This window comes from Suricata suricatta, chromosome 8 (genome assembly GCF_006229205.1).
Source record: "Suricata suricatta isolate VVHF042 chromosome 8, meerkat_22Aug2017_6uvM2_HiC, whole genome shotgun sequence".
Taxonomy (NCBI): Eukaryota; Metazoa; Chordata; class Mammalia; order Carnivora; family Herpestidae; genus Suricata; species Suricata suricatta.
In genome coordinates this window covers 129464997-129488518 of record NC_043707.1, presented here as the reverse complement: position 1 = coordinate 129488518, position 23522 = coordinate 129464997, and the positions used below count along the sequence as shown (strand labels likewise).

At 53.0% G+C, this 23522-nt stretch overlaps 1 protein-coding gene across 6 annotated transcripts in view; it reads left to right on the top strand.

Annotated features, from left to right (window-relative positions):
- Nucleotides 1–23522, top strand: part of ARHGEF10L (Rho guanine nucleotide exchange factor 10 like) — a 105575-nt gene that overhangs the window by 75897 nt on the left and 6156 nt on the right. For all 6 annotated transcript variants that reach the window (XM_029947671.1, XM_029947670.1, XM_029947669.1 and 3 more), the window contains one exon: nucleotides 20606–20780. In XM_029947671.1, coding sequence (XP_029803531.1) covers nucleotides 20606–20780 — 175 coding nt within the window. The remainder of the gene's footprint in view (nucleotides 1–20605; nucleotides 20781–23522) is intronic.

The following is a 23522-nucleotide window of genomic DNA, read 5'->3' as shown; positions in this document are numbered from 1 at the left end:
GGGGAGCCCTGAGCAGCTGCAGCCACAGGCCCCCTTTCCAGCTCCTGATTTGGTCCAGGGGCCTGTCTGCACCTGGTCCAAGGGCCTCTCCCCTCCTCTGCCTTCTGAGAGGAAGCAGAGCAGGGAGACCTGGCTCTCCAGGGCCTTCGAGATCTCCTAAACTCCTGGGTCTCGAGTCCCCTGGCAGGAGGAAGGACAAGGCCCGTCTCAGACTCCTTGGCTCACCCCCTGCAGCCCCTCCCCCGGTGTCCCTGCACTATCATCCCAGCAGCCCGGGTGCCCTCTCTGCTCTCCCCTGCACGCACCCTGTGCAGGCTCTGTCTCCTGGAGGAGAGCTGGGCTGAGGGGCCCTCGGCGGGCAGCAGGGGTGGGAGGAGGGGTCCCAGTCCTGCCCATGGGGACCTCCAGACTGATGGGGGAGACCTAGCCCTGCCCAGGGGGGCCTCCAGACTGATGGAGGAGACACAATCTGCCCCTGGGGCCTCCAGACTGATGGGGGAGATACAGCCTTCCTTTGGGGGCCTCCAGTCTGATGGGGGAAGACCCTGCCCTGCCCAAGGGGGCCTCCAGACTGATGGGAGAGACACAGCCTTCCTTTGGGGGCCTTCAGTCTGATGGGGGAGGCCCAGCCCTTTACTTGGAGGGCCTCCAGTCTGATGGGGGAGACATAGCCTTGGTCGCTATGTGGGAAAAGTGAGCCCAGAGGTGTGAAGAAGCCAAGGACAGAGAGAGGATGAGATGGAGAGGTGCAGGCTCTTTGAGGCCCCTATTGGCCAGAGGACATTCCCACCACTGCCATCAGGGGAGGTTGGAGGGGGAGGGAGGAGGCAGCTGAGGACGTTGGGAGGCAGGATGTGAACAAAGAGGTGTTTCTGAAGAAGAATCATCTGAGGAGGGGTCCTGAGGACCCAGAAAGCACAGGCCTGGGGGTGTCGGCCCTGCTGGCTGCTGGGGAGAACCATGGGCAGTGGCGCCTGAGTGACTCAACAGAATGTGCTGCCGCCTCCAGACCCTGAGACTTCCTGGAGGGGGCTGGGGGCACCACCAAAGGCAGTGGCCCCATCTCTGTCCTGGCCACGCCCCCCACCGGGTTCCCTGTACACCCCAGGCCCTTGGAAGTGTGCAACCAGCTGGCCAGGTGGCCCTGCTCTGTCCTGCCAAACTGCGCACCCTCGACGAGGCACCGAGACTTCCTGGGCCTCAGTTGCTTCGTCTGCAAAGTAAGATGTTAACAGTCCTTTGCAGGCGGCTGAGTGAGAACATGCATGTAAAATGGCTGTTTCGCCCAGGGCCTGGTACATAGCAAGTGCTCAGTGAGCATTAGTCATCCCTGTAATTGTGTCCCGGACTTAAATCCTTGTTGTGGCACATGTGGCTTGTTTGGAGAGTCTGGCTCCCTTGGGGTGGGTATGGCTGCTGGGCGTGGGGCGCGAGGTGTGCCTCCGCATCCCGGCTGTGCCCCCCTCTGGCTCTGCTGGTGGGACGGCTGCCCCCTGCCAGGACATGGGTGAGGCCGCACCCTGGCCATCTTACACCCTATTCTGTCGCCCTCAGCCACAGCGCAGTCCTACCCCAGCCCCGGAGCCCCGCTCTGGCCCCACCATCCCTGGGGCTGAGCAGCCACCTCGCCCCGGCTCAAGACTGTGATGATTTAAGATTAATTCTGGACCAGCTGCTCTCAAGAAGGGGATCAGTATGGCCTTTCAGCTGCTTTGCACCCCCGGAGGGTGTTGGGGGGGCGTCAGGTGCAGGAGGCTGGACGGACGAAGGGACGGTGGGTCAGAGGGTGCATGCGCCCCGTCTGCGGCTCGGGAAACTGGACAGTGGTGTGCTGCATGGTGCGGGCAGCTCGCCTTCAGTCCTGCAACCCTTCAGCGCAGTAACGAGGTGGCCCCGTGCATAGGAAACGCTGCGCTCTTGCATGGCGAGGAAGCCCGTGCACCTTGGCGCTGGGCTCGGGGGGCTAGCTCTGCGTGGCCACCGCTGAGGGCACCCTCGTTGGCGCCCAGTACACGGTCAGCCAGGCCCGGGGGAGCGGGCTGGGAACCCGGCTGCCGTGCGGGCTGCCGTGCTCTTGCACAGCCACCTGGGGCCCAGCGCACACCTCCGCACCAGAATGTGTCACTTCAGAGGAAGGGCATCGCTTGCTAGCAGTGTCGCGGCACAGCCTCCCCCAGGCTGGAGAAAGCCCTCCATGGGGATTTGAGATCCTTGCAACTGCTCAGGGCCTCAAGCCAGAAGGCCACGGAGCAGGCTGGTGGCTACAGGTGTGGCTAGCGGGACTCTGGGCCAAATGTGGAGACATAGGGAGTTAGTGTAGGGCTTGTGTTAACTCTAAGGAGCTTTTGCCAGGAAATGAAAATAACCAACATATTTCGAGTACTTGGTGTGGATCAGGTATTCTGCACAAATTAACGTGTTTAATCCTCAAATCACCTCACCCTGTGAGATAAGCATTATCACTCCCATTTTACAGATGCGGCAACAGAGGCACAGAGAGGGTAAGGGACTTGCCCAAGGTCACACAGCTAGAAGGAGGCGGAGCTGGGATCTGAGCACAGGCATCTGAGTCCTGAGTCTGCTCTTGACCTGTCTTGGCTGCCTGGGTAGACGGAAGGCTGTCTCCTTTGGGCTGCATTTGTCCCCTGCAAGTTTCTGTCCTGTTACCTGTAACTCCAGGGAACTTTTATTCGTTTATGTACTTGATTTCTCCACCAACACGTCTTCCAGGCTGAGAATTGCTGCCTGTTCATTTTCATTTCCCCGGTGCCTGGCTTAGACAGCAGTGCTCTGAGTAAATAGTCATGGCGGATGGACAGATGGGTGTCCTGATTTCCAGGGCCTCTGTGTGGGCTGGAGGGATGGATGGACATGAGTAAGACCTGCTCTCAGCTCGTGGGGAGCTCAGAGTCCAGTGTGGGGAGCAGACCTGGGGCAGTGTCAGCCCAGGGGGAGGGGACTGGGAGGGGGAGGCCAGAGGAGGCGAGGTGCCTGGAGGTCAGGACCCCTGCACTGGGCAGGGCTGGGGCGTGGCTCTGATGAGGCAGGAAGGGAGGAGGCAGGAAAGACGCTCTGAGCAGAGGGAGCACCAGGAGCTGGGCCAGAGTCAGCCCGGCAGTGCACGGACGCAGTCTGGAGGCCTCCCCGGGGACGGGCCCCCGAGCGGCGCCCCCAGCCCTCCGGCTGTCTCCATTTAGGCCCACTTGGCCCCCGTTGGCCGCCCCTGACCTTGCTGAGCCTGTCCCCCATGGAGCCAGTGCCCACGGTCTGTCTCTGGGTTTGACGCTAGCCCACCAACTGCTTGTTCAGCTCCTTGATCCCAGCGGAACGGCAGCGAGGCCTGTTAAATAATAATGTAGCTCACCAGGGCCTGTGTCAACACCGCATCCTCGTGTTCATTATCTAGATCGGCACCTTCAAAGTCTAATCCAGTCGTATGGAGTTCATTTTAACCGACCGCTGGAGGGGAAGCCGGCTGTGGGATGACTGTTGCATCTTAATTAAAAAAAAAAAGCGCGTATTGGTGACAGGTTCCCTGGAAGGTGCTGGGACATGGGGCAGGTTGTGTCTGTGTTCGGGGACCAGGCCTGGCTCCTGTCCCACCGGGCTGTGGTGAGGGTTAATCGGGGCAGCCTCTCTCTCATTAGACCCTGGCTCCCCCGTTCGCACCTGGGGAGAAGCCTGTCTGGACCCCCTCCCCTCCTCCAGATGCACTGGGTCACACCCTTGTGGCCCCCTGTGGTGGCACCAGGCCAGTCTCCTTCACAGCACTGGCCCCAGCGGTGTGTGGACATTTGGGGACAATGATCAGATTAACCAGACGGAGGCCACGTGAGGGCAGGAGGCTGTTTGACGCATAGCAGGTGCTCAAGCGAAGGGCTGTGAAGGCCTTGGGCATGTCCCTTAGCAAGCGAATGGGCTCGGAGTGTGGCGGGTTCCCTCGGCGAGGAGGGGACACTTGGGCAGGGGGTGTACAGAACAGGGGGTGTGATGTTAACCTGCTTCAGAGCTCAGCACTGAGCCCATGAAAGGTGCTTTGCAAAGTGCGTGTGGTGTATAATTCCACTTTGCACTGGCTCCCAACTTCCTGCAGCCCCGCCCCCCGCCCCGGGTCCCTGGCCTCTGATACAGGCACTGATGCATTTTGTCACCAAGCATGCCCAAAAAGAAACTTCTCTGGATTCCTGGACACCACCAGCCCCCAGATTTCCCCTGCCCACCCTCGCATGCACCCCCCTTCCCCACCCTTAATTTTCACGTTTAGTGCCCAAACTTAGTTTGCATGTATTAGCCGTTGTAAATCTATCAAAACAGTGTGACGTGGCATGAATAATGCATCACTGGGCTGTATTAGTTTTCTGTCTCCTACCTTATTTATGACACGAAACGGGTGGGAATTTGCAAAAGCGAAATCTAGGCGCAGGGCTTCTTGGGTAATGGTATGCAAATTGGCATGAGGGCGGAAAGATTCACCCCATCCTCGTCCTCGGGGCCGGGGGCCAGAGCTCCGGGTGGGGGCCGCCTGAGCGTGCAGGGCGGGGCTCACATCACAGCACAGAGTCCTCTCCGTTCCACAGTTCTGTCTTAATTATTTTAAGCGTGCACGTCATTATATTGTCAGCCTGTTATTTATTAATTTTTTTTAAATTAAAAGTTGGCAGGTGAAACTTGAGGCATTGATTTTCTAAAGACTGTGAAAGACTTCCCAGAAGGCTCAGAGAGTGATAAGGAAAGCGAGTTTTCCGACAGTAGGAGGAATGGAGGTTAGACTTTCAGAAGAACTTCCTTTCAGGGAGCTTGGGAAGGGGAGCGGGCGGGGGTGGGTTTGGGGATCCTGTGGGACCCCTCCTGGGCGTATGTTGAGGAGTCAGGCGTAGCTCAGGGCTGACTCTGCTCCGGGCATCTATCTGAGGGGTGTGAGGAGGGACATGCTGGATGTCCTGCAAGCCTGGGGGTGGCCAAGGGGCAGGGCTCCAGGCCCCCTCTCTCCTTACCGGGAAGAGCTCAGATCTTTCTTGTATCCTGTATCTGGTCTCCCCCTGTCCTGGAAGGTTTAGGTTGGCAAAGGATTTCATGGTTTAAAAACAAGTAGTTTGAAGCTGGGCTCAGGGAGCGGGCTGTGTGAAGCCGTGGTGGAGAGCAGGGCGGTGGTGAGGGGAAGGCAGATGGAAGGGATTATTATGGAGAGAACAGGTCGGGGCGGGGGGAGCTGCAGGTGAGGGAGGGGGCAGATGGCCGGGGCAGGGGGCAGTCCTCCGCCTCTGAGCCCCTGCCTCCCAACCCCCCAGTGTCTCTGGCAGTCAGTCTGTCCTCCGGTCCATGTGGTTCTCCCATGTACCCCCACCCACCCCTCTGCGGTTACTCACTGCCCTGCGCCCTGGAGGACAGACATCATTGGACCTGCTGCCCAGCCCCCTAGAACCTGGCAAAGACACACAGAGCCATGGATGGACCCCTGGATGCCGGGCCCCGGGCTGGGCCTTGATGCAGTGGAGGCGGGGAGCCTGAGCCCAGAACCAGACTCCGGGCGCAATCACAGATTGAGTGAGATCACGCAGGGAGGGGGTTAGGCCAGTGTCCGCACATTCGGACGGTTACATGACGGTCATCTCAGGCCTGGCGGCCGGGCTGGGGGAGGGACTGCGGGGCTGGAAGCTCTCAGGAGGCAGTCCTGCTGCCGTGTCTGGTGGGCTCGCGTGGTGGTCAGGGGGGCTTGGGAGCCGAGCTGGCCTTGCCCCTTGGCTCTGCCACTGAGTGCCTCCACTTCCCCACCTGTAAAATGGGGATCATTACAGAACGATCCCAGGACACGCAGCCACGTGTCACAGCTGTTTGACAGCGACAGGACAGGGTCAGGATCACATGGGACACCTGGTGAGGTGAGGAGCATGGATTGGCATCACTCAGGTGGGGCCAGCAGGTGCGACTCGATCTGCGTCTCAGAGCTGGGAAGCAAAGCGGAGAAAGCAGAGCCACCATGGGGGCCCCCCGAAACTATTTCCTGAGGCCGGGCCACTGGAGGATCTTTCCAGAACAAAGCTCTCATCACATCTGATCTGGAACTGGCTGGCCTGCCTCTTTCCTGGCTCTCCTGGCCCTCCGGCACAGGGACGGGCACTGATGGGCACTTCAGTCCCTGTGCCAGGTCGCCACGCCTCACGCACCTGCTACTTTGATGCGGCGGTGGTGGGGTCCCCGGGTTGACCTGTATTCACATTCCCTTGTGCCAGCTGCTGCCCCAAGGCCTTTGCAGGCAGCAACTCCTGAAACCTTCCCAGCGCCCCTATGTGGGAGCTGCCTTCTCCCCCCAAAGGAGGTACAGGCAGGAAGTCGGGGAGCTGACCCTGACAGTCTGGCCCCGCGCCTGTGACCTCACTGCCTCTTCTGAGCAGGAAGCAGATGATAGAGGACGTGTCAGAGTATCACACAGAAGGGGAGCCAGGCACACGGAGCTCAGCCTGGCCTGGACGCTTAGTGGCCCCACACCTTCCAGGGGACTACAGGGGCTCTGTGAGCTTAGCCGAACTGAGCTGAGCTTCAGTGAGCAGAGCCCACATGTACGTGGGTGAGGCAGGTGCATATTCTGTCTCTGCCCTGTCGTGGCTGGGGCCCTCCGCAGTGGCTGGGGCAGAGGCAGACCCCAGGCGCAGCCGGGGGTCGCTGCTTGCACAGGGCGGTACTGGGGCACATGCTAGTGCCAGACTCCCTCCGAAGGTGCTGGGTGGCCCCGGGTGGCTGACAGCCTGGCGTCCCCCCTCAGGTGCGGGTGGAGAGGAATGGCATGGGATCCAGGATGACAAAAGGAAACTAAACTGGAACTAACATAACGAGGAGACTAGCAGTGGCCCATGCTCAGAGATGCTTTTCACATTCCACTCCTTCCAGAACAGCCGCTGCGCCCAGGACTGATTTTAGTTTAGTTTTGTTTCTAGAGGCAGAAGGCCGGGGTGGTGGGGGCAGGACCCGTCTCCCTGTGGCCGTGTTTCCTGCCGCACTCAGGCTCGCTAGTGGTCTGGCCCGCGTCTCTGCCCACCTTCTTATGGGCATCGTGACAAGCAGGTTTGCTGCAGGGATTTTTCGCTTTGGGGGTAGGGTGGGGGGCGGAGGTGGTTTGCAGGGTGGTTGGTGAAAGCAGTTGTCCCTCTTTCTGGGGAAAAAAAAAGCAGGTTGTTTAAACGTTTGGGACAGGCTGTCAGTCTTGGAGCTGTGCGGGGATATCCATCCGTCTGTCCCTCCCTTTTTCGTGCCCAGGGTGGCCCTGAGCTGGAAGAGTCCAGGACCAGATCAGGTCTCTTGTTAACCTCACCTTCAGTTTCGAGATGAGGCCGCGGAGCCCCGGCGGTGCTGTCCGGCTGGTGTGAGGGGGAGGTGGGCGTCGTGTCCTGGGCCCCCTGAGAAATGCCCCGGAAGGACCACTTGCCAGCATGGGACGGCTCGGCCATGAGCAGGTGGGACGTGAGGGCGGGCTGTGCAGGCACCATGGTGTCTGTGCGCGGCTGGGAGACCCGGTGTGGGCCGTGGAGTCCCACCAGGGTGACCTGAGTCCCACCAGGGTGACCCACCGCCCCAGCTTGCCCAAGACAGGGCGTCGGGCTTCTGGTGCTGCAGAGGGGCCTCCCCGGGCGGTTGGTCACCCTGAGTTGGAATCCTGGCTGCCCCCCATCCCCCGTTTCCTGTGCTGTGACTTTGTGAGTGTCATTCAGCCTCTCTATTTGTCTCCTCAGCTGTGACATGTTGATAAGAATAAGACAGATAAAGAAAGGGATGGGAGTCGTCATGCCGATTGCCTTTAAAACACAGACCATGCCTGCCCAGAGTGGCCGCTCAGAGCGGGACCCCTGCATCTCCGTTCCCAGCCCTGCGCCTGGTGGGTGGAGGGATGTCGCACCATGGATTTCTGGAAGCCTCTGTGTCCTGCCTGTTAGATGGGGATGGCAGGGAGGTGCCCTTATCCCAGGCCGGGTTGTTACACGGAGGCAGGGCTGGCCGAGGGGCTGGCGAGGGCTCCAAGGGTGACCTCTGGACCCATGACCGTGCCTGCCAGGCAGCCCGCCCTGGGGGCCGAGTAGGGAGTGGGAAGGAGGGCCCTGCCTGCCGACCCCGGGGGTCATTGAGCAGGGGATGCCTGGGGGTGAGTCCTGAGCTTGGAGTCCAGGGCTCAGGCCCACACCCGGCTCTGCCCCTGCCCCTGCCCCACGAGGCCACCTGGGCTCACACTCCCCTTTCCAGGTGCGCTCCCTCTTCCCTTGTAAAGGTCTCTGCGAGGATGCAGTGCCACAGGGAAGGGCTTGGCACACACTAGGTGCCCACGGGCCGTAGCTTCGCCAGCCTTCTGCCATTTCCTGGGCAGCCCCCAGCCAGCCCTGACCACCCTAGCGCCCCTGCCCAGCCTCCTGGCACCGTTTCAGCTCTAATGACTTTGAATGCTGAGCTGCTCGCCCTGGGAATTTATAGAAACCAAGCACAGAAGCGGCACCTGGAGGCACATAAATATTGTAGGATGGAAGTTGGGCTGTGCCAGCACCATTTGGAGCAGTGTCACTCACCTGCAGCCCTCTGTGCGTGCACCTGCAGCGGGGCAAGGGGGATGGGCAGCGGGGCGAGGGGGGCAGGTGGTGGTGGGCCCGTGCAGGACTCCTGGTTTAGAGGGGCAGGCAGCGGTGGGCCTCTGCGGGACTCCTGGCTTCCTCCCAGCTCCCTGACCAGCTCCTCACGGCAGGGCCAGGCCTGCCCTGCCTGGAGCCTCCTGGGACCCCAAACAGTGGGTTATCCTCTTGGCCCCATTGACAGGTGTGCGAGGAGAGCCAGGACGAGATGAGCTAGGAGCCTGGGCTCAGACCCAGGCCCTTGCCTCTGGCTGCCAGCTTTTTTTTTTTTTTTTAAACTCCCCCGTCCCCAAACTTTTTATTTTATTTTTATCTTTTTAATGTTTATTTTTTACATTTGAGACAGAGAGAGACCAAAACATAGCATGAGAAGCAAACGGGCAGAGAGAAGGAGACACAGAATCAGAAGCAGGCTCCAGGCTCCAAGCTGTCAGCCCAGAGCCTGATATGGGGCTCGAACTCACGAACTGTGAGATCATGACCTGAGCCAAAGTCAGACGCTTAACTGACTGAGCCACCCAGGCACCCTCCCACCCCCAACTTTTTATTTTAAAAATTCCAAACTACAACAAAGTTGAATGAATCGTACAAAACACACAAATACTCTACCTAGTTAACCAACTGTTAGCATTTTGCTGTAATTCTTCTCCCGCTTTATACGCACTCTTCCTTTTTTGGCTAAACCATTTAAAAGTCAGTTGCGGACATCGTGAGCCTTCCCCCGTAAAGAGCGAAGGGTGGCGTCCCCTCCTGCATGACTTCTACGGCGTTCTCGTGCCCAGGAATTTAATGTCAGTATAGGGACACTTCCCAGCTGTCCCCATATCTTTCCAGCTTCTCTCCTGACCCCTCCAGCTGGGACTGAGCCTTGCATTTGGTTTTCATGCCTCTTTAGTTTCCTTTTAATCTAGAATAAACCCTCTGCCTTTTTTTTTTTTTTTTTGTCTCCATGACCCTGACTTTTTTGAGAAATCCAAGCGAGGGTCTCATAAAACATTCACGACCAGGAACTGCCTGGTGCTCTCCCAGTTGGGCTGGGGCTGCTTGGCCAGACCCTGTGTGGGGAAGCTGCTCATTTCTCCCTGCATCTCAGGATGGGGCGGGACATGCAGGCTGGCCCTGCCCTCGTCCTGTATCGCTCTGTGAAGGCGGGTCCTTCAGGTGTCCCCATCCTAAAGGGACTAGTTTCCCGTTGTAATTCCTCGGTCACCTGCAGGTGATTCTTACAGCATGTGTGAATACCCAAATATTCACCCTCAACTTTCATTATTTAAAGAGGGGTTTTCCTTATCCGACTCAACCCTCCCCCCTTCCTCTACCACCTCTACACATTCATAGATTCTTTTTTTATTTTTATTTTTATTTATTTAAGTCTTCAAAGTTTTTATTTATCTTGAGAGAGAATGTGCATGAGCATAAGCAGGGGAGGGGCAGAGGGAGAGAGAATCTTTCTTTTTTTAATGTTTTATTTGCTTTTGAGAGAGAGAGAGACAGTGTGAGCAGTGGAGGGTCAAAGAGAGAGGGAGACACAGAATCTGAAGACAGGCTGCAGGCTCTGAGCTGTCAGCACAGAGCCCGACACGGGGCTCGAACCTATGAACTGTGAGATCATGACCTGAGCTAAGATCAAGAGTCAGACGCTTAACTGACTGAACCACCCATGTGCCCCTACATTCTTTTTTTAAATCCAGGGCACTATAACCCAGGACCATCATTATTATTTTTGATACTCCCCTGTCTCAGGTGTGGCCAGGAAGAGCTGTTTGTGTTGGCTCCTGGGTCCTTTGGATACCTTCCCCAATCATTCGTTGGGCACTTCCTTGCTTTTCTGCATCGGGACTTTCAAGCTTCCCTGCTGTCTCCTCTGCCCTGATCGGCCATTTCTCCGGGGTGCCTAGGCTGGCTCCCTTCAACACTATTTGGAAATCAAGACCTGGTGTGCCCCCCACTGCTGGGGGACATTCCTCCAGACCCCTTCAGTGCACACAGGGCCAGAAAAGAGAACCTGGGTTCACACAGACAGCTCTGATTCAATTCCAAGATGGCAGACCTCCACCCCAACATCGGTGAGCTTCAGCCACACTGCACAGTTTCTGGATCTCTGTGCCGGTCCCGCCACCACACCAAGCCTGCTGAGTAAAGTTCAGGATTTCCTTGCAGATCTTTTTGTCCTTAAGGACCCCGGGGTGTGCAGTCAGAGTGCTGAGTCCCCAGCCACTGGAGTGGATCCCTTTCTATGTGGATGTGACCGTGTTCCAATAAAACTTTATTTCCCCAAACAGGCGGCAGGCTGCTGTGGTCTGAGAAGCACTGTGTGCAGACCACTGTGTGCAGACCACTGGTCCAGAATTACCGCCCCAACAGAACAGTTTCCGGTTCAGAAGAAGCAGCCGGCAAACTGCCAGGCCTGGACCATGGGGGTCAAATGGGCAGGAAGCACAGAGCGTCCCGGGGCTCAGAGGAGGGGCGTGCGTGGCAGCTGGGCTGGGGACCTTCTTCAGAGACGAGGGGGATAGAGTTCTCTTAAAGGGAAGGTGCCCCTGCTCCAACTCCTGGGCTCCAAGGCCAGCCAGGGATAGAGGAGGGGTCCAGAGGTGAGGAGTAGGACATCAGCACTGAGCCCGATGGGCAGCAAGGGCCAGGCCTCCCTGCCGCCTGCCCCCACCCAGGGGTCCTGAGACCCATGCTGTGGGATGCCACCCGCATCCCAGGAGGCCCAGGAGGCCCAGCCTGGACTCCCAGGACCCGGCTCCAGGAGTGGGCTCCTGACATGGCAAGGGGTCCTGGGGACCCCGGAGATCACCGAGGGGTGAGGGGCTTGGGCTGCCGTGTCCTTGGGCATGCATCCCGCCCTTTCCACCACCCGCCCTACTGCTGGGCTTGGCACGTTGGCACAGGCCTTGTGTAAAGTCGTCCGGGCCTGGGGGCAGACTCGTGACGCCTCTGGAGAAATGAGCCCAGATTTCCCCTGCTGACTTCTCTCTTAATTGGATTCTGACAATAGCATGCCGAGCTGAGTGGCCGCAGACTTGGGTATGGCTTTCCATGGCCCTCAGCCTCTGGGTTCCAGCGCTGTCTGGCTTTCTCAGAGGCAGGAAACGCTTCTGGTTCTTTCTCTGGCCTTCCTGTGCAGCACGCCTGTGTTTGTGCACTGGTGTGCAACTGTGTGCACGCTGGTTTTGGAAAAAAGACTGCAGACAGAGCCTGTTGGGTGCCCCTCCCCTCCCACACGGCTGCCCCATCCCTCCATCCGTCTGCCCGTTGACTGCGGGCACTGCGGGCTGGCGGGTCCAGCCTCAGAGGTTTGTCTGTGATTGGGGTCGGTGATTCCTCGGCTGGCCCTTCCCAGCAAGGGCTCTCGGGAGATGTCCTGTTGAACCTGGCGTTGTGTCTGGGGCAGGGCCTTCAGGACCATTGGATTGAGTGCAGGCTGTTTAGGGCGCTACGCACACCCCCTTCCCTGCATCCAGGGTTTCCCTTGCACTGTGTGGACTGGGCCTGGCTTGTGGAGGCTGTGAGAGCCTTGGCCTCCCCCTGAGTCCCAGAGGCTTGCTGGCTGAGCCTCCAGCACCTGAGCCTTCACTGGGGTGGGGGACATCGCCCGGCCCCGAGTCTGAGCCCTCAGTCTGAGGGAGCAGGTACCTCTCCGACCTCTGAGCATGCCCCCCTCACCCCTAGGGAGCCCCACTTTGATGGAGATAACATGCATCTCACATAGGGCCCTGGAGTTAGCTGTCCCCCTCCCCCCCACCTGTTGGGCCACCCTGGGCCCCATGCAGGGCTCAGCCGCCAGGGACTGGCTTGGAAAAGCGATTCTGTTGGCCTCACAGGCTTGACAGACCTCCCTGTCTTGACTCCCCTCCACAACCAGCGTCCGTATCTCAACGGGGAAACCCTTGAATGTCTTGGTGCTCTGAGCCGGGTGGGGTCGGGGCTGCGGCCAGAGAAGCCAAGTAGTGTTAGTGCCACGTTCGCTGTCGAAGCAGAACGCCCTTCGGGGTAAACCGGACCATGCCGCTTCCCAGCCTCCCCACTCCGCCACCTAAGTGGATGGCCGTGGTCCCAGGGTGATCTCGCTCCTCCATCTGCCCACGAGCCGCACCTGCGGGGCTTTACCTCTCCCCACCCCGGCCCCTCTCCCTGGCACAAAATGCACCTGTTCTGTTTCTAGTCACCAGGAACTTCCCTCCGGCTCCAATCCGTCTGCCTTGCTATTTCTTTTCCTTTCTTAAATTCAAACCCAAAGTCAAAGTGAGAGGCTTTCAATGCAGTATGTGCCTGACATCCCATAATTGTTTTTATTCTGGAAGTTTCAGGAGTGCAGCTTTGTAATTCGACACTTGTACACACGACAAAGTCTCCTTACTATCCGCCGCTGTACTGTCGGCCCCTCACACGTTTCGCCCGCCCCTGATCCCCCTTCCCCTCTGATAACCGCTCGGCTGTTCTCAGCATCTGTGAGTTTGTTTTTGTTTTATTTTGCTTGGATTTGGTTTTTTAGATTCCATATGTGAATGAAATTCTGCAGTATGTCTTGCTCTGTCTGACTTATTTCACTTAACATAATATCTTCTAGGTCCATCCATGTTGTTGCAAATGGCTTATTTCATCCTTTTGATGGCTGAGTAATGTTCCTTTGTATAAACACACCACATCTTCCTCATCTATTCATCTCCCAGTGGACACTTAGGCTGTTACCATGTTCTTGGCTATTGTAAATACAACTTCAGTGAGCATAGGCATGCACGTACCTTTTTGAATTAGTGTTTTTGTATTCTTTGGATGAATAACCAGAAGTGGGTCATATGGTATTTCTACTCTAAATTTTTAGAGGAACCTCCATCCTGTTTTCTGCAGTGGCTGCACCAGTGTGCATCTCCACCAACCGTCCATGAGAGTTCCCTTGTCCCTACATGCTCCCCGGCACTGTGGTTTCCTGTGTTTTTGACAGTGGCCATTGTGACGACTGTGAGGTGATGCCTCATCATGGTTTTGATTTGCTTTTCCCTGATAGTTGGTAACTTTGAGTGTCTTCTCATGCATCTGTTGGCCAATCTATAAGTCTTTGGAGACATGTCCATTCAGGTCCTCTGCCATTTTAAAATTGGGTTGTTTGGGGCTTCTGTTGTTGGTGTTGAGTTGTCTGGGTTCTGTTTATGTATTTTGGATACTAACCTGCTCTCCTATTCAGCAGGCGGGACCCTTCCCTTCAGACAACAAGGTTCCTTCGCTGTGCAGAAGCTGGTCAGCCCCCTTGATTATTTGTACCTTTGTTTCCCTTGCCTTTGGCGTCTGATCCACAAATGTCACCAAGACCCGTGCCAGGCAGCTTGCCACTGAGGCTTTCTTCTAGGAATTTTATGTTTCAGACCCTCCAGTCAAGTCTTTAATCCATTCTGAGTTCATTGTTATGTCTAGTATAAAATAGGGTCTATTTTATTTTATTTCATTATTTATTTTTATTATTTTTTGCGTGTGGCTGTCTGGTTTTCCCAGCACTATTTATTTATTTCATTTTTCTGTTATTTAATTTTTAATGTTTGTTTATTTTGGAGAGACAGAGAGCAAGTGGAGGAGGGTCAGAGAGAGAGGGAGACACAGAATCTGAAGCAGGCTCCAGGCTCTGAGCTGTCAGCAGAGAGCCCAACACGGGGCTCGAACCCACGAACCGTGATATCATGACCTGACACGAAGTTGGATGCCTAACCGACTGAGCCCTCTAGGCGCCCCTATGAGCACTCTTTATTGAAGAGACTGTCCTTTCTCCACTGTATGTTCTTGTCTCTTTCAGCATAGGTTAATTGTCCATGTACGTTCAGCCTTGTTTCTAGACTCTCAGTTCTGTTCTGTTGACCTGTGTCTGTTTTTGTACCAACATAAAACAATACACTTTTGATTATTATAGCTTTGTAGTATAGTTTGAAATCAGAGAGTGTGATACCTCCATTTTTTCCCTCTTTCTCAGGATTGCTTTGGCTACTTGGGATCTTTTGTGGTTCCATACAAATTTTAGAATTATTTGTTGTAGTCCTGTGAAGTATACATTGGGATTTTGATAGGGATTGCATTGAATGCATAGATTGCTTTGGGTAGTATGGACATTAAAAAAAGTTTTAAAGCTTATTTATTTTGGGGGGGGAGGGGCAAATAGAGATGGAGAGAGAGAAGTCCAGACAGGCTCCACACTGTCAGTGCAGAGCCCGATGTGGGGCTCGAACTCACAAACCATGAGATCATGACTTGAGCTTGAACCAGGAATCAGATGCTTAACTACTGAGCCACCCTGTGCCCTGGTATGAACATTTTTATAATATGAATTCTTCCCATCTGTGAGCATGGGCTATCTTTCCATTTATTCATGCCTTCTTCAATCTTTTTAATTAATGTCTTACAGTTTTCAATGTACAGGTCTTTCACCTCCTTGGTTAAATTTATTCCTAGGTATTTTATTCTTTTTGTTACAATTATTTTCTCTTTCTGATGGGCAGTGATTAGCATACAGAAATGCCACAGATGTCTGTATATTGATTTTTTATTCTTGCAACTTTACCAAATTCATGTATTAGGTATAATGGGTTTTGAGTGGTGTCTTTAAGGTTTTCTGCGTACAGTATCATGTCATCTGCAAATAGTGACAGTTTTACTTCTTCCTTTCTGATTTGGATGCCATTTTTCTTTTCTTGCCTTATGGTTGTGGCTAGGATTTCCAGTACTATGTGGAATAGAAGTGGGGCGAGTGGACATCCTTTGTCTTGTTCCTATTCTTAGAGGAACAGCTGTTAGCTTTTCTCTGGTGAGGGTGCTGTCGGCTGCAGGATGGTCATATCTATGGCCTCTATTATGTTGAGGTACATTCCTTCTATACCCACCTTGTTTTGAGAGTTTTCAACATCACAAATATTGAATTTTGTCAAATGCTTCTTCTGCATCTACTGAGATGATCATCTGATTTTTATCTTTCAGTTTGTTAATGTGCTGTGTCAAATGACTTGATTGGCAGAGGTTGAACATCCTGGTATCCCTGGAATAAATCCCACTTGGTCATGGTTAATGGCCCTTTTAATGTATTGTTGGATTCAGCTTGCTAATATTTTGTTGAGGATTTTGGCATCTACATTCATCAAAGGCATTGGCGTGTAATTTCCTTTTTTCGTGTGGGGTCCATGTCTGGTTTTGGTATCAGGTGTGATGTTGGCTTTTTGTAAAATATGTTTGGAAGCTTCCTTCCCTTTGACTGTTTGGAAGAGCTTGGGAAAGGTTGGTATTAAATCTTCTTCGAATGTTGGTAGAATTTGCCAAGGAAGCCGCCTGGTCCTGGACTTTTGTTTGTTGGGAGGTTTTTGATTACTGTTAAAATCTCCTTGCTGGTGGGGCACCTGGGTGGCTCAGTCGGTTAAGTGTCCAACTTTAGCTCAGGTCATGATCTCACAGTTCATGAGTTTGAGCCTCATGTCGGGCTCTGTGCTGACAGCTCAGAGCCTGGAGCCTGCTTCGGATTCTGTCTCCCCCGCCTTCTCTCTCTCTGCCTCTCCCCACACTTGTGCTCTCTCTCTCAAAAAAGTAGACATTAAAAAATTAAAAAAATATCCTTGCTAGTAATCATTCCATTCAGATTTTCTATTTCTTTATGATTCAGTCATGGAAGTTTGTATGTTTCTAGTACTTTATCTTTTTTTTCTAGGATAGGAAACCTGTGTTTTTCCAGGTTGTCCAGGGTGTTGGCATATAATTGTTCATAGTAGTCCCTTATGAGCCTTAGCATTTCTGTGGCATCAACTGTAAATCTCCCCTTTCATTTCTGATTTTATTTGTGTCCTCTCTCCTTTTCCTTGGTTAGTCTGGCTAAGGGTTTGTTAGTTTGTTTTTTATTTTATCAAATAACCATTTCTTAGTTTCATTGATCTTGTATATTGTCTTTTTAGTCTCTGTGTCACTTATTTCTGCTCTGATCTTTATTATCTTCTTCCATCTACTAATTTCAAGTTTGTTCTTCTTTTTTTCTAGTTCTTTTAGGTGTAAATGTATATCATGTATTTGAGATTTTTCCAGTTTCTTGAGGTTGGCCAGTAGACTTCCCCCTTAGAACTGCTTTTACTGCTTCCCCAGATTTTGATAATTCTGTAATTCTGTTTTCATTTGTCCTTAGGTATTTTTTAAAAATTTCTCCTTGATTTTTTTTGATCTGTTGGTTGTTTAGTGGTATATTTCTTCGTCTTCCTATTTTGTGTTCCTTTTTCTTATTTTCTTCTTATAATTAATTTGTGGTTTCATACCACTGTGATTGGAAAAGGTGCTTGATAAAATGTCAGTTTTCTTGAATCTCCTGAAACTTCTTCTGTGCCCAGCGTGTGCTCTATCCTGGAGAACGTTCTGTGTGCCCTTGAGAAGAATGTGTATTCCGCTGCTTTTGGGTGAAATGTTCTCTATGTATCTGTTAAGTCCATCTGGTCTAATGTGTCATTTAAGGCTGTTGTTTCCTTATTGATTTTTTTGTTTTGTTCGGTGATCTATCCATTGAGGAAAGTGGATTATTAAAGTCTCTGACTGTTACTGTGTTAGAGTCAATTTCTCCACTTAGGTCTGTTAAGATTTGTTGCATATGTTTTGGTGCCCCATGTTGGATGCATGTATATTAATAAAAGTTGTACCTTCTTTCTGCTTGACGTCCTTATCCCTGCATCGTGCCCTGTCTTTTACTACAGTCTTTGTTTACAAGTCTCCTCTGTGTCAGTACCTGCTTCCCCAGCTTCGTTTTGTTCCCATTTTGCATGGAACATCTTTTTTCCATCCGTTTGCTTTCAGTCTGTGTGTGTCCTTACCTCAGAGTGAGTCTTTCGTAGGGAGTGTAGAGATGGGTCTGGCTGTCTGTCCATTCAGCCGCTCTGTGGCTTTTGATTGGAGCTTTCTGTTCATTTACATTTAAAGTAATTATTGGTAAGTGTGTACTTACTGCCGTTTTGTTAATTGTGTTCTGGCTGTTTTCGTATTTCCTTTCTTCTTTTGCTCTCTTCCCTTGTGGTTTGATGGTTTTCTCCTGTTATGTTTAGGTTCCTTTCTTGTTTTCTTTTGGGTATTTACTCTAAGCTTTTCCTTGTGGTTACCTTGAGGTTCCTGTAAAATCTCCTATGGCAATAGCAGTGTGTTTTAAGTTGATAACAATTTAATTTTAAACATATTCTGAGGCTTTACCTTTTTGCTCCCTACCCCTGCCATTTTATGTTTTTGATGACACGTTTTATATTTTTTAATTTTATGCTTCCCTCAATGAATTATTGTGATTTTAATTTTACTACTTACATCTTTTCATGTTAAAAAATTTTTTTTAACATTTTTATTTATTTTTGAGAGACAGAGGGAGACAGAATGTCAACAGTGGAGGGGCAGAGAGAGAGGGAGACATAGAATCCAAAGCAGGCTCCAGGCTCTGAGCTGTCAGCACAGAGCCCAACGTGGGGCCCAAACCTACAGCCCACGTGATCATGACCTAAGTCGAAGTTGGACCCTGAACCAGCTGAGCCACACAGGGGTCCCTATATCTTTTCATCTTTATGCTTGCTTTATAAGCAATTGGTTCACTACCTTTGCTGTACATTTACCTGTTCCAGTGAGATTTTTTACTTTTGTATGTTTTCTTATTATCAATTAGTGCCATTCTTAAGCTTAAAGCAGTCTCTTTAACAGAATTTGTAGGGCTGGTTTGGTGGTGATGAACTCCTTTAGTGTTTGCTTATCTGAAATGCTCTTAATCTCTCCTTCAATTCTGAGTGGTAACCTTGTTGGGTAGAGAATTCGTAGTTGGAAGATTTTTCCTTTCTGCAGTTTAAGTGAATCATGCCACTGAGTTCTGACCTGGATTCTGCTGAGGAATCTGTTGGGAGTCTGTGAGGTTTCCCTTGTACTTGACAAGTTTGTCTTGTGCTGCTTTTTGGACTCTTCCTTTATCTTTTGTCATCTTAATTACAGTGTGCTTTGGTGTGGTTCTTTGAGTTCATCTTCTTCAGAACTCTTTGGGTTTCTTAGAGCACTGGTCTCGTAGAACTCTTTGGGTTTCTTGGATCCATATGTCTGATTCCTTCCCCAGATTAGGGAAGTTTTCAGTCATTATTTCTTTATTTCTGGCTCTTTCCCTCTCCCCCATAATGCAATTCTCATAATGAGAATATTCTACTTGACGTTGTCCCAATGGTCCCTTCAGGTGTCTTCACTTTTCTTAATTCTTTTTTTCCTTTTTTTTTTTTTTTTTTGCTCTGCCTGGGTGTTTTTCATCACTTTATTTTCCAGCTTGATGATTTCTTCTGCTACATCCAGTCTGCTGTTGGACCCCTCTAGTGTAGTTTTTCAGTCCACTTATAATTTCCATTCGGTATTTTCTTGTATTTTTCTCTCTCTGTTGAAGTTCTCACTGTGTTCATCCATCCTTCTCCTGAATTTGGGAAGCATCTTCATGACCATCATTTTGAACTCTTTATCAGGTAAATGACTTATCTCTGCTTTATTTAGTTCTTTCTTTAAGGTTTTTGGCTGTTGGTTTTTTTTTTAATTTGGAACATACTCCTCTGTCTCTTCATTTTGTTTTACTCTGTGTTTGTCTCTATATGTTAAGTAAATCACTGACTTCTCCCAGTCGCAAATGAATGGCCTTGTGTAGGGGAGGATGTACGGGGCCCAGAAGTACAATCTTCTTGGGCACCAGAAGCAGGTGCTCAGGGCTGCCCCATATGGTCTGTGTGTCCTTCTGTTGTGGTGAGGCTGTGGCTGTGACACATTGGTGGGTGAGGCTGGCTCCTGGCCTGGCTATGGGCATGTCCACGTCTGCTGGGGTGCATTGGTGGATAAGGCTCTCAGTGGACTGCACCCACTGGCACTAGTAGGTTACAGGGAGGATTCCACCAGGACCACTCTTAGTAAGATAGACTGAGATGGAAAAAAGGCTCCTACCAACGTCTCAGTCCATGAGTAGAGCCCCTGCTGTTTCCTGCAACTCTGGCAGACCCTTGGGTTGTTAATAAATGCATCTTCTTTATCAGTGGTGTATGCTTTTTCCAAATTGGCGTTTTCGACTAGTTTCCAGGTTGAGTGAGTGTGTGCAAGCCCCCTAAGAGCCAGTTTCCTGTTCTTTCCTGTTTTCTAGTTTCCCTGAATATAGTCCCTGCTGATTTTTAAAGCCTGGTGATTTGAGGGCTCATCTCTCCGGCACAGGATCCACAAGTTGGGGTGCCTGATGTGGAGCTTGAATTCCTCATTCCTCAGGGAGGTTCTGCACCTATGATACCCCTCTCGATTGTGACTTGCCACTGCTGGGTTTTTTCCCTGGGGAGTCTATGTCTCTCCCGCTCATCTGGTCTCAACGCTGTCCTTTTATTTTGTTGTGGAGGCTCAGTTCATTCCGTTTCTAGGTTCCTTTCAGAGGGAATTATTCCACGAGTATTTGTAGATGATTGTGTCTGCGGGAGGAAGGGGGCTCAGGATCTTGCTGCTCGACTCTCTTCACCCAGCTCCCAGCCATTTCTCATCAATGTTTGGGCCTCCCCACTGTAAAAGATTAGGGTTTGACTCACACACCCACTTCTCTTCCCCAGTCATATTGTTTCTTGCCCTTGTACCTCTAAATAATATACATAAGTTGTCACCTCCTCTTGCCTTCCCTTTTGGCCCGGACTTTCCCTTGGGTCACAAGAGCGTGCTAGAGCCTGGCCTGTCAGCTCCTGAGAGCTGAGTGTGCACGTTCTCTCTTTCCTAGCTCCTTGTTCAGCAATGCCATGTGGTGGCTCGAGATGGGCCACGACAGGAATATTTACGCCATGGGAATCGGCAGACACCACAAACCAAGGATTCCTCACCAATCGTTAAACACGTCTGAGCACAGCATGGCTGGGCTTTGGAGGGTCCCTTCTAGCTCCGAGTCTGGTTCAGGCCGAGGCTGGGTCAGTTAGCTGGGCCTCCCGAGGCTCAGCCAGCAGGCCCAGCCCAGCACCAACACCCTTCTTTCTGTGCCACAGCAAAGCTTTGAGGCGCACCAGGACGAGGCTGTGAGCGTGACGCACATGGTGAAGGCGGGCAGCGGCGTCTGGATGGCCTTCTCCTCTGGCTCCTCCATCCGGCTCTTCCACACTGAGACACTGGAGCATCTGCAGGAGATCAACATCGCCACCAGGACCACCTTCCTCCTACCGGGTGAGGCTGCTCCGGCCATCGTGCCCTGGGTGTGCTGGGCCTGTGCAGGGAAGGCGCTGATATCCGTGAAGCACCTCCATGGTCAGGCAGATGCCTCCTGGTCAGCCTGTGTTGGTAACACTCATAGGAGTGCTTGGCCAGCACTGAAAACTGGGCCTCCACAAGGGGAAGGCAGCAGGGCCAGGATTTGAACTCAGGGCTTTTGTTCCAAAACCTCTCTTGCTGCCGTCACTCTTCCCTCTCACCTCTCGTGGGAAGTGAGGCTCCAAGCTCAGCAGACTCCCATGTCAGGAAGCTGCTAAAAAAGCCATACTGGGTGGAAACCCAGGCCTGGCTACACCTGCCACTCCTCAGGCTGACCAGACACCCAGTTCTGCCTCTCATCACATCTGGAATATGAGGTGAGGGGAAAGAGAGAAGGCTGACCAGGGGTCTATTTCTTTAGAGGTTTTTCTAAGAAAGGCAACTCTCTCTCTTGGTTTGCTGGTTGGGGTTTGAGGACAGGGGGAGGGCGAAGGGCTTGGATGTCATCCCCTTGGGGCCCTGCTTCCTCCTGCAGAGCTGCTGGTGATAGTCCGTGGAGAGGAGTAAGGTAGGAGCTCGCCTAATGCCCTGTTCCTCCCCACAGCTGCCGGTGGCCTCAGTGGAATGGGCTCTAGGCAGTTCCCTTACCGTCTGCTGTCCAAGGTGCTGCCCAGACTCTGCAGGCTGTGCTGGAGGGAACCAGGGCAGATACCCGCTCAGGGTCCGTTCCTACCCCCAGCTGGCCTTAGAGCCTGGCCCAGCTTCCAACAGACAGAAAGACTGGTCTGGAAGCATTCAGAGGCTCCATCCTATCCAAGCTGGGCTGGGTTCGGTAGGTGGGGCCGAGGGGCCCTGGGGCCAAGGACATGGGGCTGGCCTGGTAGGTGGGGAGCTAATTGTTGCAAGGACTCAGCAGATGGGCCATGTGTAGGCCAGATGTGTCTGTGTGCTGAACTTAGGGACTGATCTCCCCGTCCTATGAGGTTGGGCCAAGGGCAGGCACGTTAACCAGAACCTAAGGTGCCATGTGGGGGCCTCTGTCTTATCATAGATGCCTGGTCCCTAACTCCAGCCAGGGGACCCAGAGATCACCCCGGCTCCTGCTTCCTCCCGGCCAGTCACAACAGTGGTCACTGAGTCTGGTCTGGTGGCGACAGGGGCTGGTGGTTACTAGCCCCAAGGTCAGCAGCAGTAGCGATCCTATGGAACAACCACCACCCAACTGAATCCAAATGTTTTATGTACGGGGTCGCATTTCATGGTAACCTCATGAGGTGGCTTGTCCATGGTCACACAGCAGGCCAGAGGCAGGGCTGGGAGTCTACAAGAGAGTCCCACGGTTTTGGAAGGTGGCCAGGGCCCTGGCTCAGCCACTGTGGGGCTCGGGTGGGTCTCTCTGCCTGCTGGAGTCTGTGGTCTTCCTGATTCCAGATAAATGCCTTCAGGCATGGGAAGACACCTTGAACGGGCTTGGAGCGTGGTAGGTGTGTGAGGAGAATAAATAGCTCCGTAGTACGCTTTCCGGGGTGTGCTGTGTGACTCGGTGGGACCTGGGTCGTGGCTCTTGTCCTGTTCTTTCCTCCTTCCCTCCCTCCTTCTTCCCTGCCTTCTCTCCTTCTTCAGTTTCATTGCATTTCACAGTATTTAGCCATTACACAAGGTAAATCTGTTTTACCTACGATAAAAATTTCTCTGTATCACAGAAATATTTCCACATTTATATTGATAGCTGAATTACTTCCAGTTAGTGGAACAATGAAATAAGTGGCCCTTTAAATCTCCTCAGCCTCATCTGGGGGCAGAAAGGGAGGGAGAGAAAGAATCAGCCTGTCAGGCCGTCCTAGGTGGGACTGGTGGGCAGACCCTGCTGCAGGGGACCTCCCTCCGCACATCTGCGACTTTACCTTGTGAACTCAAAAGGCATTGGCATGTCCACTGGCTCACTTGTTCTCCGTGGTGACCCTTTGAAGAAGGAAGGGCGTTCGCTATCTTAAGATTATGCCAGGACCAGGTAAACGGAGGCCCCGGAGACTCTATGACCTCATGGAACGTAACACCGCCCAGGAGGTCAGAGCCAGGACCCTAACTGAGGCCTCTCCCAGACTTACTGGGCAGCATCCCCATTCTCAGGCCTCAGCTGCCCCATCTATACGAGGCGGGGCTGAGATCTGAGTTGGAGCTTGGCCGTGGGGTGCAGGGCAGACCAGAGCTGGAGTCAGGCTGGCTCTGCTGCCCTCTAACCCCGTGACCTGGGGTGGGTGGGGAACCCCTGGGGTCCCTGGCCCCTGCCTCCCAAGGAGGTTGGGCCTCACCTGAGGCGGTGCAGGGACAGCACCCCATGGTCTCTGGCTGGAGTTTGTCCTGGTGCATGCTGGGGCCTTTCACTGGCATCATCTTTGTTCTCATCTTCGTGACTGTGCCTGCCCCTCGCCTTGTGGGCTGCGTATCTCTGGGGGGCCTCCCTGCATGGTTGGCCCCCACTCTCCAGCCCATGTCCTTCCGGCAGACCTCCCTACGGCTGGGCCCTGGCCCATCTGAGTGGGGAAGGCTTAGTTTCCCATTCCCAGGGAGTTAGTGCCCTGGACCTCCTCTGCCAGGCCTGACTGTTCCGTCAGCGACACCATGGAGCCTGGCACATCTGAGCGGGGGAGGCTTAGTTTCCCATTCCCAGGGAGTTAGTGCCCTGGACCCCCTCTGCCGGGCCTGACTGTTCCATCA